This window comes from Budorcas taxicolor, chromosome 13 (genome assembly GCF_023091745.1).
Source record: "Budorcas taxicolor isolate Tak-1 chromosome 13, Takin1.1, whole genome shotgun sequence".
Classification (NCBI taxonomy): domain Eukaryota; kingdom Metazoa; phylum Chordata; class Mammalia; order Artiodactyla; family Bovidae; genus Budorcas; species Budorcas taxicolor.
The window spans coordinates 21,399,988-21,419,349 of NC_068922.1; the positions used below are offsets into that span (position 1 = coordinate 21,399,988).

At 36.9% G+C, this 19,362-nt stretch overlaps 1 protein-coding gene across 3 annotated transcripts in view; it reads left to right on the top strand.

Moving 5' to 3' along the window:
* Nucleotides 1-19,362, top strand: part of PLXDC2 (plexin domain containing 2) — a 449,542-nt gene that overhangs the window by 342,137 nt on the left and 88,043 nt on the right. For all 3 annotated transcript variants that reach the window (XM_052650669.1, XM_052650668.1, XM_052650670.1), the window contains exons 8-9: nt 934-1,029; nt 1,233-1,314. In XM_052650669.1, coding sequence (XP_052506629.1) covers nt 934-1,029; nt 1,233-1,314 — 178 coding nt within the window. The remainder of the gene's footprint in view (nt 1-933; nt 1,030-1,232; nt 1,315-19,362) is intronic.

Below are 19,362 nucleotides of genomic sequence, written 5' to 3' on the forward strand. Positions count from 1 at the left end.
TTTTAAATATAATTTATAGCTTGTCAAATAATTCCTGATAGGTATCATAGTATCAAGAAATGCATTCCTGTTATTCTAAGCATTCCAAGAGCTAGGTAAAATGCAGATAATATTACATTTCTATTTATACTTACCAAAGTCAGGCAAGCTAATAATTATAAGGCTCAGGTCTTTTTCTAAAGTAGATTTTGAATATGTATCATCAGTTTCTTGTTTTGGTATAAAATACACTTGCCTGTAGTTATCTGATTTTTACTTATTAAAGTTCTTCTCAAAGTTTTCATGTAACCTATTCTTCAGGAACATGGCTGGATTTGCTGATGAATTATTATAAATTCCTACATGCAATATAAGTGCTAATTATTAACCTTCATTGGATATGACACTGTATATTTAGTAAATAGCAATATTGATTTTTTAATGATTTAAGTTCTGTCTTCAATTCTATTAAAGAAACTTATCCTAAACCTTTAAAACAGACCCTTAATCTAGCTAAACCAGGTGTATTGAGAATAAGAAAAATTTTTGATTGCTACCCATTCCTAAAGAACTCACTTTAGCTTCAGAGAAGTGGGATTATCTTACCTTCTTGATTTCATGTCAAGTTCTTTCAAAATGTATAAATCTATCAAGAAATTATCTTAAGTATACACTGGGTTTGAAAATGTATTTGAACCCTGTTAAATAAGTGAGAAATCTGAGACTCTAATTAACATTTTCAATTTCCTGATGAAAAGACTCCTGGTACATGGGGACTGAGTTTCAGATTTTGATACTCAATCTTTTTACAGGCTTTGATTATTTAAATTTTTTATTTTAAAGGCCCATCAGGTGAAAAACATGTAACTCTACATTCACTATTAAAGTGCAGTTTTTTTATAAGTGAAAAAATGTTGAAAGGGGATTTTTTTTTTCTATTTTTTGTTTTTCCAGATGTTCGAAGAAGAACAATTTATGAATACCACCGAGTGGAACTACAGATGTCAAAAATCACCAATATTTCAGCTGTGGAGATGACCCCATTGCCTAGTAAGTTAACATGTAAACAAGACTGGATGGGAAAACAATTTGCATGTTTGATGATCTGGTCTATTTATGCATGGGTCTCTGGATCCTGCATATATATGGGGATGCATGGGTGATTTCAATTTTAGTGGCGTTATCTTTTTTTTTTTCTCTCCTCTTCATGCTGCCAATTAGTCTTGATGCATCCATTCTCTCCTGTTTCCTAGCGTGTCTCCAGTTCAATGGTTGTGGCCCCTGTGTATCCTCTCAGATTGGGTTCAACTGCAGTTGGTGTAGCAAACTTCAAAGGTAAAAGAGAATAATGCAAAATATTTAAAAACTTTGTGAAGACTTGTTGCTTGTACTCTTCCATTGAGTCTTGAATGTGTAAGGTGTATTGACTGGGTATATATGAACAAATATACACGTGTTAAAAAAACACCAAAATGCTCAGATGAGGGAATTGTCATATTTTTATATGTTTGCTCAAAATGACTAGGAATCTTTGTAGTCCATACGATAATTATCTGACCTACTTCTAATCACGATGGGGCTTAAGATCGATGATGGTGATGGATGAATCTATAAATTGATGCTATTGGTTCATAGTCTTCAGAAATCATGATATGATACATCCTTACAATAACAAGGATGTTTTATGCTTAATCACACGAACATTCTTGGCAAATTCCTATAAACATCTCAGAGGTTACCAACCAGGATTAGAGGTATAGTCGGAGGCTGAGGAATGTGATGACACTAACTGATCTGTGTAACATAAATAGAGTGTGTGGTTTGGGCCTGGGTTGTAACTAACTGACTTTGAAACTTAAGCTGCATCACTTGCTGGTGTCAAAGAGGTTTACCAGTTTTCATGAATGCAAAGAGGATTTTTCAGTCTGTAGGGTTTTTCAGAGACTGAATGATCATTTGTTGGAAATACAGAGTAAAGACATTTAAATGTGTTTTATAGACTCAACCATTTTGTGCATCAGTTAATCCCAAGTGCTGGGAGAGCAGCAGTGGGTCATATAGATCAACCCACTCCAGGATTCTTGCCTGGAAAATTCCATGGACAGAGGAAGAGGAGTCGGGCGGGCTACAGTCTATGAGGCCGCAAGGGTCAGACACGACTGACTGACTTTCACTTCACTGCCCACCATGGAACTTCCAGTGTGTCTGAAAATAAGTCCCCTCTCACGTTCAAAGTTATGAAAAATCTGCTTCTTACTCCAGGAGGAGAACTGAGTCTTCAGGTTCCTACATGTTCCACCAGAGCTTTCTGTTTTATAAGAAGCCGGTGTCTTATCATCTTACTGCAGCCTTTGCTGTGATGATAGAGGCATGTTCAGGAAGACTTTAGAAGTTACTGAAGCTTAAAGAATAGAATTCCAATTCCTTGATAACAAGCTTTTGGAAACATGTGTAGCTTGCTGACTTTAGGACAACCACTATAATATCATAGAGAGAGTAGTAGTATTTACTGTAACTGTTGCTTTATTTTCAACATAACATGTTGTTCCAATAATTTCCTTTGTGCAATGTATTGCAAATAATGCAAATCAAGCAGGCTATTCATGTTCTTAAAAATAGATTCTTGGCTGTCTCTCCAGAGTGGGAAGAACTGCTATAAAATTAAGGCTTTATAATCCTTTAGATTCAGATATTACTGACAATGCATACAAATTACATGCAGATCAGAAGTTAGTCAAAATCCATTTAGATGATGACCAAAATGAATCTAAAGATATGGTGTCTTAATATGTATATTTAAGTAATACTGAACTAAAACATGAAAAATGCCCAGAAGAATGAAGTAGAAGGTTTTGATTTGGGGTGCAAACTTAATTCAAGTTCCAGTTTAGTGTTCACCAACCCTCCTTCATCTGAGTCTGTGTGAAGTGCCCAAACGCTGTGGTTCCTGGCATGGGTACATCTGTGCTCAGTCGTTCAATCATGTCCTATTCTTTGCAATCCCATGGACTGTAGCGCCCCCGCCAGACTCCTCTGTCCATGGGATTTCTCAGGCAAGAATACTGAAGTGGGTTGACATTTCCTTCTCCAAGGGGAGCTTCCCAACCCAAGGATCAAACCTTTATCTCCTGAGTCTTCTGCAGTGGCAGGAGGATTCTTCACCATTGAGCCACCCGGGAAGCCTGTGGTTCCTGGCATTCTGCGCCAACCTCTATGTTTAGCATCTTGCTCAGGGCTTATGGACGTTTGTCTCTTATTGGTCTCCTCTGCTAGGCTCTGTGTTTATTAAAAGTGAATTCTCTCCATACCTCCACAGCCTAAGGATGTACCTGCTACTGCAGAAACATGAATGAGTGAATGACTGATGGTTAGGTTCCAAATGAAGAAATCACTAGTCAGTTTGTCTGGGAATGAAACGTCTCACAGGATGAGGGACATTTAGTGCTGAAACCAGGAACATTGACAGAAAACCAGGACGAACTAGCCACCTAGAGAACTATTAGGACAATTCTCGACTGAAATGATGATTTTATAAATGAAGGTTTGGGACACTAGTCTAGAAATCTACCTTCCACTAACCACTTCATTATTTTTTAAAAATATTTTTGATGGAAATATATGTTTAGGGTTCCAAGCAAGCAATTTTGACCATCAAAACGCATCCACAAGTGACAAACTTCTTTATACTATTAATGCTCCCATTTTATTGAGAAGTTTCTCTGACATATATTGTTCCAAGGAATTTCCAAAGATATTTAATTCGTACAACATTTTTATAGTTGAGGAAACTGAGGCTTCCAGGAGCTAAGTCACTTGTATATGATATCAGAGCTCTTCAGTGATGAGTTTGGAATTGAAACTCAATTTCTGTGACTTCTGGCCTTCTGGGGATTTTTTTTGTTTGTTTGTTAATTGGAGGATAATTGTTTTACAGTGTTGCGTTGGCGCCGGCCTGCCATTTTGATGTCTCACCTCTTCTGCCTCACACAGATCAGGTCATAGGTGCACTAAGCTACTTAATGTTAACCACTCCCTGATAAACAGTTGACATACTATGGGAAAATGAATATTTCTGTAATTGAGGGTGCAAGAAAAATACATGGTTTTGAAGTTGACATGAAAAGAATGCAGAAGAGAATCAAGTAAAGCATGACTTTTATATATTACTGAAAGCATAGGGGTTTTTTAAAGATTAATGGAAAAAGAAAGGTGATAATGCATATGAATGAGGAAGGAATTTGTCAATGAAGAGTATTAAAGAAAACTTCAAGTTTTCTGCATGTTACAATTTGGTGTTTGGTTGCATACCAAACACTGGCTTAAAATCTTGGATTTATTTTTAATTCATCAGCAACTCAGTTATATACATATCAAGACCTGCTTAATTAATTGGTTTAACTATGGCTCATTGCACTTTTGTTCAACTTAATTTCCCCACTGCATTTTATTAATTTCTCCTTAGGCCTGTGAGCATCAAAACTTCACTTTTGCTGCCCAGTAGCATTTCCCTAGACTTCAGAGCTTTTGTTAACAAATTCAATAAAACAAGAGACATCTTATCCTAAAGAGCATGAAAATTGCCTCTTAGGCTCTTTTTTTCCATGCTTCTTACCTTTCCCTTTGTGCTTTCTTATCCCTGAATGATAATCAGTTGGTGGCAGTTACTGAATTCTCAAGTTGGCCTTCCTCTAAAAAGATAAGATAATTTTAATTGGTTTGTTTATTTCCTTTAACTCCCATTTTTCAACAAACCAAAACCAAGGCAAAATGCTTATAATGGCTTATCCAAGGTCTAAAGGAATTAGAGTTATAGGAACATTTAATGAGATTGATGTTTTCTTGGAAGAATTCCCCAGTGGTTAAAACTCAATGCTTTCTCTGCCTTGGGCCTGGGTTCAATCTCTGGTCTGGCAACTAAGATTCTGTAAGCCACTCAGTATGGCCCATTGAAAAAATTTTCTTGAAATAGGTGGTCATTACTTCCAGACAAGATTGTTTTTATTTCTTCACTGAAAACTGAAAGAACCTGAATCAACCACTTTCACCCATACCTTTTACCTTCACTTATTCACCAAAAAAATTTTAGTATCTCATGTTTAAGTTACTATCCTAGATTGTGAAGTCAATAATAAATGAGAGAAAATTACTTCTCTCATAGAGCTTACATGTTTAGTAAGCAAGATAGAGTTTAAGCAAAGAGATATGCAGGAAATAAAGTTAGTAGTGTGAGTGCTAGGCCAAAAGAAATAAATAGGATATCAGAAGGTAAAATATAGCAAAACTGATAAGAATAACAGGAGTGTACAAACCATTGTCTTTGTGAAGAGACCTTGGTTTCATCAGCCATCACCTTCCAAATGTTTAATTTTTAACTGAAAATATGGGGTTGATCAAAAAGTTCATTATAAATTTTCCATACACTGTTATGGATGTTACAAACATTTTGACAAAGCCAGTTTGGCTCTTAAAGTACTTATTTACTCATTCATTTACTTTAAAATGTATTGACTTCTTTCCACATTGACCTAAACAGCAACTGTGAGTCTAAGCACTGAGGAAGTTAGAAAACTAGTGAGGCATCAATCAAGGCAAAGTTCTCATGGAGCTTAGAGTTTAGTGTATTAAGCTAGAAAATAAATGAATTGATAATTAAATTAAAAAGTCAGCTGATGATGAGTGTTCTGTCAAGTTTAGAGAGCTGGTACTTGTTCTGGACTGAGTGGCCAGGTAAGGCTTCTCGGGAAAAGTGATAGTTAAACTTAACTCTATACAACTGTGAAAGATTGAGGGCAGGAGGAGGAGGGCACGGCAGAGGACAAGATGGTTAGACAGATCACAGACTCAGTGGGCATGAATTTGAGCAAACTCCAGGGAGTAGTAAAGGACAGAGGAGCCTGGCGGGTGCAGACCACGGAGTCACAAAGAGTCGGACACAACGTAGTGACTGGACAGCAACAACAAAGCCACTGGGAAAGAGCTACACCAAAGTAAGAGGGAAGAGCGTCTCAAAGAGAGACAGATTACTTTGTGATGGACTAGAAATGGAGGCAAAGAAAATGATATGAATCCAGGATACTTCCTAAATTTTTGTTTGACCAGTTTGATGGATGCTGGTGCTCACTTTTTGAGATAGGCAAGATGGCATATGAGATAGAGGCTAGGGTAGGGAGAAGTAAAGAGTTTGGTTGGGGTAAACTCTTTAACAAATAAAGACTTTAAGTTTAAGGTGCCTGTCAGACTTCCAGGTAGAAATACTGGGTGGGTAGGGATATATGAGCCAAAAATTCCAGGAAAAGGTTATGGCTAGAAGCTCAGATTGGACAGCTATTATCATATAGATAGCATTTAAATTCAGTGGACTGAATGAGATCAGCTGTGTAGAGAATATAAATTGAAAATAGAAGACATCCCAGGAACCAGCCTATGGCTTGGCATAATGAGGTATGATGCTGATTTTCCATTACATAAAATTATTTAAAGTATTTGTATGCATGTATGTTTGTTTAGACAGAGAATATCTCAGAGAAAATATCTAAAAGACTGACAAACATATTTGTCTCCAGGGAAATGATAATGAACAAGGACAGGAAGAGAATGAGTATTGCTTTTCATTATATACTTTTTGCTGTGATTTGAATTTTGCCACATGAAGTTAATGACAAAAGGAGGAACCAACAAAGGGGACATAAAAGAACATAAATTCTTTAAAGGGTAGAAATGCAATCTGAGTCTTACTCATTTTCATGTCTCCCACAGCACCCAACACAGCACTGGACCTAATAAAGGATTCCAATGCATACAGGCTGGACTGAACTGTGAGATCATTGAGGCCAGAAATTTCCACTTTGCTGAGAATTCTAATTGCTCACTTTGGCCATTTCTCCCCACTGGCTTTGTCAGTGTCAACCACATGGCTATAGAAAGAATTATGGGGATGCCCAGCATAAAATGTCAACATTTATCATTAAGCACTCTGAACACTGAGGAGTTAGTCTATTGGTGCCTCATTTTAAAAGAATTTTCCAACTTATAATTACTTAGTTCCAGTCAAAGTCATAAGACTGGTACTGGTAAAAATTTGGTAATAAATATATTCTATGATTCCACCCATCAAAAGAATAAATAAAACAGGCAAACCTCTCCTAGTGGTAGAGACATGGATCTACAGAAGAATACTATAACATATTTGCTTAAGAAAAAATAGAGATGAGGGAGAGATGTTTCTGAATAACTCTTCTCTATTTTTTTTAACCTATTATTTCTACTGCATCCCCCTGAGCATCTTCTGGCACTGCCTGTTATTTTCCACTAAATGAATTGGATTTATTTGCAAGTAACAAAAAGAGAAATAGGAAGAATCACATGTAATACATTTCAAAAATTTTGAAGATGCATAACGTCAGAAATATTGGCTAGTAATTCATTAACAATATGAAATATAATATCAACCTAAATTAATTAAGGATATAAATGCACATCTGCTGGAGTAGGAAATGCAACCCACTCCAGTATTCTTGCCTGGGAAATCCCATGGACACCTGAGCCTCGTGGGCTATAGTCCATGAAGTCCCAAAACAGTCAGATATGGCTGAGAGACTAAACAACAACAGCAACAACAAATAAAAGCACATCTAATTTTTTAAAAGAGAATTCTTCTCATATTTTCATTGAGCTTACGGAAATTAAATTGCCTACATTTGGGAGAAAAAAGGGAGTTGGAGAGAACAAATTTAAATTGTGCAGCTGATCTCACCTTTCACCAGTCAGTAATATTATGCTTCTAAAAAACAGCACCAGGGTGATTTGAATATATCTTTGTCCCTTGATCTTGGCCCTTTGTACCCCTTAACGCAGGCACCTTTGCTGCACTGAGTGGGACTCTAGTGTTTAAAGACACAGTGGGTATTTTTCATTACCATATGGTTCAAAGAAGCAAGCCAACAACTTCATGACCAAGAACCTCACACTCCATAGCCCACTCTGATATTGAAGGAAGAACAGAATGTCAGGCTCCTGAGAGGCCTGTAACTAAGGGAATTCCAAGCATATTTTGACTGAGTGAGATTTTTACTTACTTACCCCTCTCAATATCTAGCCCTGAAGTAACATGCAACTCCACTATAATCCTTAGAGGGCCATGAATGAATGAATGAATGAATGAATGAATGAAAGTCACTCAGTAGTGTCCAACTCTTTGCGACCCCATGGACTATAGAGTCCATGGAATTCTCCAGGCCAGAATAACAGAGTGGTAGCCTTTTCCTTCTCCAGGGGATCTTCCCAACCCAGGGATCAAACCTAGGTCTTCCACATTGCAGACGGATTCTTTACCAGCTGAGCCACAAGGGAAGCCCTAGAGGGCTGTACAAAGCCATGTAAAGTTGGTCTGATTTAATAGTAAGGCTTAATTTAATCCAAGGTTTTAAGACTGAAGGAGAGGATCAGGAACCTATGATTCTTGAGTGACAAGCCATATACTCTGAAATTATGGTCAAGTCTGAAATTTATAAAATTAAGATAGGTCAGTAGATAGAGTGAGTGTAATTTTACCTATTTAAATGCACCTTTTATATCTTGGACAAAGCTCTAGTCTGTAACACTTTTGACATTATGGTCTAATAAATTCACATTGGAAGCTACTTGTAAATTATTCATTTATATGATTTTTTCACATAAGGAAGGAAACCTATTAACTTTCATGATACGGTATGAAGTCCAGACCTAATAATCAAATAGAAGCCATTAAGAAATCTAGAAGCCCTGATCCAAAATTAATTATAATTAGACTTATTTCAGTGGATTGGGGTAGAATAAAGTTCTGTTTGAAAATATACCTAGTTTCAGATGGAGATTTAGAACTCACTGAGTTTTAAATTTTTTAAATAAACTTTTATTGATGTGTGTTCCAATATACTGACTTTCAAGTTGAAATCTCTTCTATCTGCTTGAAAGAATTACTGATTAGTAATATTTTGAGTGCCAAAAATATTATTCTTTTCAGTATATAAATTGAATGTCAGATTTAGATACAAAATGTGAAAGTTATTCATAACTATAGCAAAATCTACTTTTTCTTTGATAGAAGGGATCTCCTTACTTATGTACTTATATCTGATACAAAAAATTATTTCATTGATAAAAATTAATTGGAGTGCTATGTCACTTTGCCTACTTATGATCAGTTCAGTTCAGTAGCTCAGTCGTGTCTGACTCTTTGTGACCCCATGGACTGCAGCATACCAGGCCTCCCTGTTCATCACCAACTCCTGGAGTTTACTCAAACTCATGTCCATTGAGTCAGTTATGCCATCCAACCACCTCATCCTCTATCATCCCTTTCTCCTCCTGCCTTCAATCTTTCCCAGCATCAGGGTCTTTTCATATGAGTCAGTTCTTTGCATCAGGTAGCCAAAGTATTGGAGTTTCAGCTTCAGCATCAGTCCTTCCAATGAATATTCAGGACTAATTTCTTTTAGGATGGACTCGTTTGATCTCTTTGCAGTCCAAGGGACTCTCAAGAGTCTTCTCCAACACCACAGTTCAAAAGCATCAATTCTTCGGCACTCAGCTTTCTTTATAGTCCAACTCTCACATCCATACATGACCACTGGAAAAACCATAGCTTTGATTAGACGGACCTTTGTCAGCAAAGTAATGTCTCTGCTTTTTAATATGCTTTCTAGGTCAGTCATAACTTTTCTTCTAAGGAGCAAGCATCTTATAATTTCATGACTGCAGTCACCATCTGTAGTGATTTTGGAACCCCCCCAAAATAAAGTCTGTCACTGTTTCCACTGTTTACGCAGCATTTTGCCATGAAGTGATGGGACCAGATGCCATAATCTTAGTTTTCTGAATGTTGAGCTTTAAGACAAGTTTTTCACTCTACTCTTTCACTTTCATCACGAGGCTTTTTAGTTCCTCTTCACTTTCTGCCATAAGAGTGTTGTCATCTGCATACCTGATGTTATTGATATTTCTCCTGGCAATCTTGATTCCAGCTTGTGCTTCATCCAGTCCAGTATTTCTCATGAAGTGCTTTGCATATAAGTTAAATAAGCATGGTGACAGTATACAGCCTTGATGCACTCTTTTCCCTATTTGGAAAGTCTGTTGTTCCATGTACAGTTCTAACTGTTCTTTCTGATAGACAAGAAGAAAACAATTGCTGTCACTTCCAATTGAAGGCATCAAGGAAACATTAGGCTTTAATTATATACACTCAGCAACAGTGGATAAATTGCCCACAAATCTGAAACTGGTGACCACAGTAGCACAAATCTAAACTAAATGAAATTCCTTCTCTTTAGTGTATACTTATTAAGTGTATTGGACTTTCTGTGTCAGGGAGTACTAACCAGCCAAACTTCCAGAGGAGCCCTAAACGGAGGAAGTGTTCCTGAGTTATTCAAAAGGAATCAAAATTCCCAAAATTGAAACTAGAGAGGAAGCCATGTTTTGTTGTCTGAAGTAAATTCAGACTGGATGTCTGAACACCTAGAGCCACAGACAAGAGTTAACTGACTAATCTTAACAAATCAATAAAGCTCTTTGACTGTATATGCTAAAATGTGAAATCAATATTTCACCTAGATATGTTTGCTTCTTATGTTCTTTGCATCTGAATGACTGTAAGTTCAGTAGTTCTCACACACAAGTACAGTGAAGAACTGCTAATAAAGCATTGAAACATATATATTACCATATGCAAAGTAGACAACTAGTGGGAAGTTGCTGAATAACACAGGGAACTCAAGCCAGTGCTCTGTGACAAGCCAGAAGGGTGGGATGTGGTGGGAGACGTAAGGGCAGTTCAACAGGGAGGGGACATATATATACTTATGACTGATTCACGTTGTTGTATAGCAGAAACCAACACAATATTGTAAAGCAATTATCTTCCAGTTAAAAAAAAAGATAAGACTTGCTACCAAAGCTTCTTAATATGCAAATATCTCTGAAAACCTCCAAGGGATTCATATTCAGTAAGTCCAGGGTGAAGCCCAAGGATTTAGCTTTTTAACAGCCCTCCTCAGGGGGTCCTGGGTAATACGAGACTGGTACAGTAGGAATGCTGCTCTTTCACACGCAGGCTGAGAATCCTGTAAGCCTACAGCGTGGAAACACTTGTTCTTCATTTGGAATAGAGAAATGCTACGGAACAAAAGTTCTGAAGGCAAAAATATTTGTTGTTAAAATCTATCAAGAGTTAACAAAATAGATGATAATGACAGAAAACAAGAAAATTTTGGCCAAGTATAGCATATATAATAAATAAATAAGATTATTTTGGAATATTGTTGGCTACTTAGAACTGTTGGAACATGTTTGATTTCTGAATTTTTAAATTAAATTTTAAATTACTGCTTCCAAAGTAGAAATTCACTGTTTTGAAAAAGCAAAGATACTTCTAGAAATACTATACATCCAAGATAATTGTTTTTGACATGCAGGCTTATAAGCAGTGAATTGAATTTTGAATTTATTTTAATGTAAGTCCCTTTATAATCATTCAAATTTAAATAAAGAATCTTAGTACATCTCTTAATTAGGTTATCTTGAAATATAGCATAAACAAAGTTGTCTTTTAAGAATACAGATTTAGAGTCTATTTTTATTTCCTTCTAAGGATTCCATGGTCGGCTTGAATAGTGTACAGATTTTTGTGTGTGAATTAATTCTAATAGTATAATGAGGTGTGATGTCAGTGTATTCTGATATAGAGAGTACTTTTGAAAAGGTACATGAGATACTAGTAACAGAGTTCACCTTTGGGAAAACTGCCATGAACTGGAAATTGACATAAAAAGAGAATGTCATTTCATCAGAATCCCTTTTATAGAGTTTGAACTTAAATATGTACATAATACCTACACCAAATCAATCAATAAATATTAAAAGAAAGGAAATATATGTTAAAGTGTATTAAGAAAATTTGGGTACTCTTTCAGAAAATTCTAAAGTTAAAGAGCCTTTCAAGAGCAGAAAATTATCAATGCTGAATGTATGGGCAATATTTCTTTCTCCAGAAGAGATGCATTGGATTTATTAGCCTTTTGGATATCAAATGCATTTAATTCTTTTTGAAAAAAAAAAAGTACTGAACTATGTATTTTATCTACCTATAATCTAAAGCTCTCTATTTTTCATCTATCGTATATTTTGCATTTTGGTCTCTGTCTCCTTTCTGCCACTGGACATCTGCCAATCTCTCTGGATGGATAACTGAGAATACAGATTGGAAACCAGCTTTCTTTTTTCCAAAATCTAAAGCAACAGGTGCTTGAGCCAAATCTCCTGGTAACGAAGTCCCACCTGAAATATCAAGGCATCTTTAAAGTTGTCTTTGATTTTCCAGTCAGTGAATGATGCTGTGTTTGCATTCCATCTGAGCACCATTTGGCAAACTAGAGATAAAATCTGTAGAATTATTTAGCATCACATCTGTTTATACTTGCTTTTTCAAGATTATCCAAGTGATTTTCAAGTTTTGCTTATGTGTTAGCCAACTGTGGTGGCTGTATTTTATTTGGTTATAATTTAGAAAACTAAACTTCAACAAATGCAATCTAACAAACATATATGGAGTAGCTAAAAAGGGATCATTCTAGTGCTAAATTACATATTCCATTCCCTTAGCTGGTTTGTACTAATGCAATAATGAGTTCCCCTGGAAATAGTTAAAATTTAATTGTCCAAGAATGAAATTGAATTTTTCAATTTAAAACAGTAGGTTCTAAATTATTATGAGGAAAAAAAGATCCTTAAAGTACAAGGAAACCAACATTTAAAAGTAAAAACCAAAGTTCACAGTTGGCTTCCATGTTAAAAAAATAGAAATAACTATTGATATTAGGTGAACCTTAGATTAACAGTCTTATAATGAAAAGACATATTGTGGTAAGAAGAGAACATTTAGTAAAAAATTGTCTGTTGGTTTAAGTATTTGTTTTGCTGGAAATCTTATGTCAAGATGTAGAAAAATCTTCAAAATACAATATATTCATATTCAAGTCAGCTCTTTCAGCACTTACATAAGAAAATGATAAAAGTACCATTGGATAGTTTCTGAATTTTTGCTTTCTGCTAAAATCTTTCTCATGAAATCAAAAGATGCTTACTCCTTGGAATGAAAGCTATGACCAACCTAGACAGCATATTTAAAAGCAGAGACATTACTTTGTCAACAAAAGTCTGTCTAGTCAAGGCTTTGGTATTTCCAGTAGTCATGTATGGATGTGAGAGTTGGACTATAAAGAAACCTGAGTGCAGAAGAATTGATACTTTTGAACTGTGGTGTTGGAGAAGACTCTTGAGAGTCCCATGGACTGCAAGGAGACCCAACCAGTCCATCCAAAAGGAGATCAGTCCTAGGTGTTCATTGGAAGGATTGATGTTGAAGCAGAAACTCCAATACTTTGGCCACCTGATGCAAAGAGCTGACTCATTTGAAAAGACCCTGATGCTGGGAAGGATTGAGGGCAAGAGGAGAAGGGGATGACAGAGGATGAGATGGTTGGAAGGCATCACTGACTCAATGGACATGAGTTTGGGTAAACTCCAGGAGCTGGTGATGGACAGGGAGGCCTGGCATTGTGCAGTTCATGGTGTTGCAAAGAGTTGGACATGACTGAGTGACTGAATTGAACTGAAAATCTTTCTCTGAGAAAAGCTGAAATATTATTTTATACTTCTTGATATGAACATGCTACTTAAGACTTTTAGGAAATTTTCTAAATGCTAAAGAGTTTATTTTCTCTCAAGTCTTGAGTCAGAGATACAATGCATGTAACAATGCTATTATTTCTTTAGCTCTACGAACATCTAAATAGTGTTCTTCCAGAGAGGTATCTTTCTATATGACTGTAAGGCAATCTGACCAAGCTGATAATACTTTATTAGGGAAAAACAAAGAAGATATATCAGGATAAAAGTGATCTATTGGTTAAACAAAGACTGTGCTATGCTTAGTTACTCAGTCATGGAACTGCAGCCAGCCAGGTTCCTGTGTCCATGGGGATTCTCTAGGCAACAATACTAGAGTGGGTTGCCTTGCCCTCTTCTAGGGGATCTTCCCTAGAAGGGAAGGGATAAAACCCAAGTCTCCTATATTACAGGGAGATTCTTTACTCACTGAGCAACCAGGGAAGCTCAAGAATATTGACGTGGGTAGCCTACCCCTTCTCCAGGGGATTTTCCTGACCCAGGAATCGAACCAGGGTCTCCTGCACTGCAGGTGGATCCTTTACCACCTGAGCTACCAGGAAGCCTGAACAAAGACTAGCATTCCAATTTTCCTTTTCTGGATTATTATAAAATAGATCAGCAAATTCCAGATTAGTGACACTCATTTTTTTTTTTTTCTCCTTTCTAGAGAACCACTTTCTCCTTCATCCCAGATCTCAAATTTTCCCTTCAATGACAATTCATATTTCGAGGGGGGACTGTTCTCTCCATGTATCATGACCTTGTCTGCAGCAGTTTCTAATGACAGGCTCTCCTAAAAATACCCAGATATTATATTCCTAAAATAATGTCTTTCAGCCACCAGAGAAGACCTCTGTATTGAACTGTGCCCTGATCAGAATTCATCTCTTTCTCTTCTGCATTCTGCTAGCACACAGGTTTATTTCGTCTTTGCCCAGATTTCCTGTTGCCACTAAATTGCATGAGCTTGAAAAGAAAAGACAAAGGGGTTATTTTAAGGGGAAGAATGCCTTACCTTGGAGATGCTTAACATAATTATAGTACCTACCTTTTATTCTTTATTACCATGGCTAGGCATCACAGGAAAGCCTTTACTTCCACTAATCTTTTAATCTAAATTCATTATTTTATTCAGTCTTTGCAATCACATTAAGAGGTTTTTAAGATCCCTGTTTCATAGATTAAGTACATGAGAATTAAGAAGGTTGAGAAGCTTAGCCAAGGTCCTGACATTAGTAACCAGTGGAGCCAGGATCTAAAATAAAAATTTTTGAAAGATGGGTGGTTGGAGAGATGAAGAGAAAAATAAATAAGTATCTCCATTAGGTTTCTATGCCTACTCTTAGTATATGTGACTTTGCTAAGAACATTCACAAACTGGATGAGCAACCCAAAAAAGAAGAAGGCCTTCTCTTGCCCACTTAAAGGAGTTTATTATTAATAGCATATTTACTGGAGAAGGAAATGGCAACCCACTCCAGTGTTCTTGCCTGGATGATCCCAGGGATGGGGAGCCTGGTGGACTGCCATTTATGGGGTCACACAGAGTCGGACACGACTGAAGCGACTTCGCAGCATATTTACACTAACCTCTATTCAAAACGTATCTGAATGATCCGTTATAAAAGATACATATAAAATTTCCTTTAATAATTGAAGTTATATCCATGCAAAGTGAGTAAATGGCAAGCTAGAGTCCTCATTAAGAAAAAAATTAAAATTGGGAATTGCAGAAAATAACAACATCACATAGATGGGGGAAATTATTTGCAAATAATCTATTAAGATTGCATGCAGTAAAAATGGCATATGGACAGTTCATTTCATATAGGAGAGTTAGTCCTGTATCGTTTTTTGTGTGTATCAAGTTTTCTACTCATATCAGAAGATGGAGTTAAAATGAGTCCATGCATTGTCGATGAAAACAGAGAAGAATCCTTGATGCCATCCATACTTCAGAGGAAGTGGCATAAAATACTTCACAGATTTAAATGTTTGTATGCAAGCATAAACCTAGATTGTCTAAGATAAAGTGAATGTGGTAGGAGATAAATATACTGGAAAACCTGACTAAAAAGATTTACCAAACTTGAGCGCAGAATTTGTCTACTAGAAATGTCTGTGAAGTGTGAGAATTAGAGCTATGCTCTAAATGCCATGGGTCCAGTTTCCTCAGTACAAGCCTGCAGGAGCCCATCATCTCAGTACACCATGTCTTTCTCTCTCCAAAGCGTAGTGGTTCCCAGTTCAGTCAGTCACTCAGTCATGCCCAGCCCTTTGTGACCCCATGAATCGCAGCACGCCAGGCCTCCCTGTCCATCACCATCTCTCAGAGTTCATTCAGACTCACGTCCATTGAGTCCGTGATGCCATCCAGCCATCTCATCCTCTGTCGTCCCCTTCTCCTCCTGCCCCCAATCCCTCCCAGCATCAGAGGCTTTTCCAATGAGTCAACTCTTTGCATGAGGTGACCAAAGTACTGGAGTTTCAGCTTTAGCATCAGTCCTTCCAAAGAAATCCCAGGACTGATCTCCTTTAGAATGGACTGGTTGGATCTCCTTGCAGTCGAAGGCACTCTCAAGAGCCTTCTCCAACACCACAGTTCAAAAGCATCAATTCTTTGGTGCTCAGCTTTCTTCACAGTCCAACTCTCACATCCATACATGACCACTGGAAAAACCATAACCTTGACTAGACGGACCTTTGTTGGCAAAGTAATGTCTCTGCTTTTGAATATGCTATCTAGGTTGGTTATAACTTTCCTTCCAAGGAGTAAGCGTCTTTTAATTTCATGGCTGCAATCACCATCTGCAGTGATTTTGGAGCCCCCAAAAATAGTCTGACATTGTTTCTTCTGTTTCCCCATCCATTTCCCATGAAGTGATGGGACCAGATGCCATGATCTTCGTTTTCTGAATGTTGAGCTTTAAGCCAACTTGTTCACTCTCCTCTTTCACTTTCATCAAGACGCTTTTTAGTTCCTCTTCACTTTCTGCCATAAGGGTGGTGTCATCTGCATATCTGAGGTTATTGATATTTCTTCCGGCAATCTTGATTCCAGCTTGTGTTTCTTCCAGCCCAGCATTTCTCATGATGTACTCTGCATATAAGTTAAAAAAGCAGGGTGACAATATACAGCCTTGACATACTCCTTTTCCTATTTGGAACCAGTCTGTTGGTCCATGTCCAGTTCTAACTGTTGCTTCCTGACCTGCATATAGATTTCTTAAGAGGCAGGTCAGGTGGTCTGATATTCCCATCTCTTTCAGAATTTTCCACAGTTTATTGTGATCCACACAGTCAAAAGATTTGGCACAGTCAATAAAGCAGAAATAGATGTTCCCACTATACATTAATTATATGATCACCCTACCTAGCACCATTATGGAAATCTTTGCTCTTGTCTAAGTTTTAACTATTTTTGCATATTCAGGATCTAAGGCAAAGAGTAGAATTCCTAGGTTAAGTTCAATTATTCTCCATAAAGGAATTCCTGTGACAGAGATCACAAGACCAGCTGGCCTGAAATACTTACTAACTGACCCTTTATAGGAAACTTTGCCAGAAAAATGGAGTACCTGTAACAGATATGTTGATTAAGAAGAAGAAAAGCAAAACATGTATTCCAAATACATTATTTCAAAAGAAGATTTTGACTGGTTTTGCGAGGTTTATTGAAGAAAACAGTGACACTGGGATAAACGAGATAGTTGTAATAATTATCACCTAAGGAAACAGCAGACAGTAAATGAAGGACAAGGTCAAATGAATATCTTAGTGTTTGAAAATGAATAATAAAGAATTCATTTTGAGAATGTTGAATTGATGGGTCTTCTGAACTATTAGCATGAAGATTCAGGTCTAGATAGATATTCTCCATATGCTTCTATAGCTTGTACTATAAATAATTTTTCAATCTGTGTTGAAGGAGTCCTCTGGAATACCAAGTCAGTTTCATTAAAAGAAAAGTTGAAGAAAAAAAGCTACACATCCAAAAATGCTTCTGTTAACATTAAGATGACACTAACTGTATTTTATGAAGCAGAAAATTGCTTTACATCCAAATTCTTAAAATCCTTCTTGTTGCTGTCTTTAACAAGACATGGGACATTTGTACACATGAGCTGCATAAAACTCTAATACAATTAGCATTTAGTAATTTGATATTTTATATGCCTGACAAGTCTGATATACAGTAAAGCAAGGCAATAAGGAGGCAGAACACTTTTATAACCAGAATCATTCGTTAAAGTGGAATGAATTTACTAATACATTGTTTATAATCTACATAAAGACCTGGACTTGCTATAGTCTTAGAAACAGACCATTCCAGGTGAGTCCACAGATTCATATGAAGAGAGAATAATAAAAATTTAAAAAGAAAACAGAGCTTTATGTATATGAAAAATCACTACAAAATTATATATATTATTCTTTTAAGCATTGGTATTACAATCTAGACTTTAAGAGGCAAATTGAACTCAAATGTAGATAGGTAGGTAGGAAGGTAGATAGATAGAAAGACAGAGATATATTTCCAAATATTTAAACATGCAGTTTTTAAGTAATGAGGAACTCTTATTTAACATTGTAGCAAACTCTAGAAATCTTAGAAGTTTTTCCATCAAAATCAATTTACTTCTTCTTGGAATAATCCTATTGGTGTTGCCTTTCTTTGGGACTGGAATGAAAACTGACCTTTTCCAGTCCTGTGGCCACTGCTGAGTTTTCCACATTTGCTGGCATATTGAGTGCAGCACTTTCACAGCATCAGCTTTCAGGATTTGAAATAGCTCCACTAGAATTCCATCACCTCTACTAGCTTTGTTCGTAGTGATGCTTTCTAAGGCCACTTGACTTCATATTCCAGGATGTCTGGCTCTAGGTGAGTGATCACACCATCATGATTATCTTGGTCATGAAGATCTTTTTTGTACAGTTCTTCTGCATATTCTTGCCACCTCTTCTTAATATCTTCTGCTTCTGTTAGGTCTATACCATTTCTGTCCTTTATCGAGCCCGTCTTTCCATGAAATGTTCCCTTGGTATCTCTTATTTTCTTGAAGAGATCTCTAGTCTTTCCCATTCTGTTGTTTTCCTTTATCTCTTTGCATTGATCCCTGAGGAAGGCTTTCTTATCTCTTCTTGCTATTCTGTGGATCTCTGCATTCAGATGCTCATATCTTTCCTTTTCTCCTTTGCTTTTTGATTCTCTTCTTTTCACAGCTATTTGTAAGGCCTCCCCAGACAGCCATTTGCTTTTTTGCATTTCTTTTCCATGGGGATGGTCTTGATCCCTGTCTCCTGTACAATGTCATAAACCTCCATCCATAGTTCATCAGGCACTCTGTCTATCAGATAGTTCCTGAAATCTATTTCTCACTTCCACTGTATAATCATAAGGGATTTGATTTAGGTCATACCTGAATGGTCTAGTGGTTTTCTCTGCTGCTGCTGCTGCTGCTAAGTCGCTTCAGTCGCATCCAACTCTGTGCAAACCCATAGACAGCAGCCCACCAGGCTCCACCATCCCTTCTCCTAGTGGTTTTCCCTACTTTCTTCAATTTAAGTATGAATTTGGCAATTAGGAGTTCATGATCTGAGCCACAGTCAGCTCCCGGTCTTGTTTTTGCTGACTGTAAAGAGCTTCTCCATCTTTGGCTGCAAAGAATATAA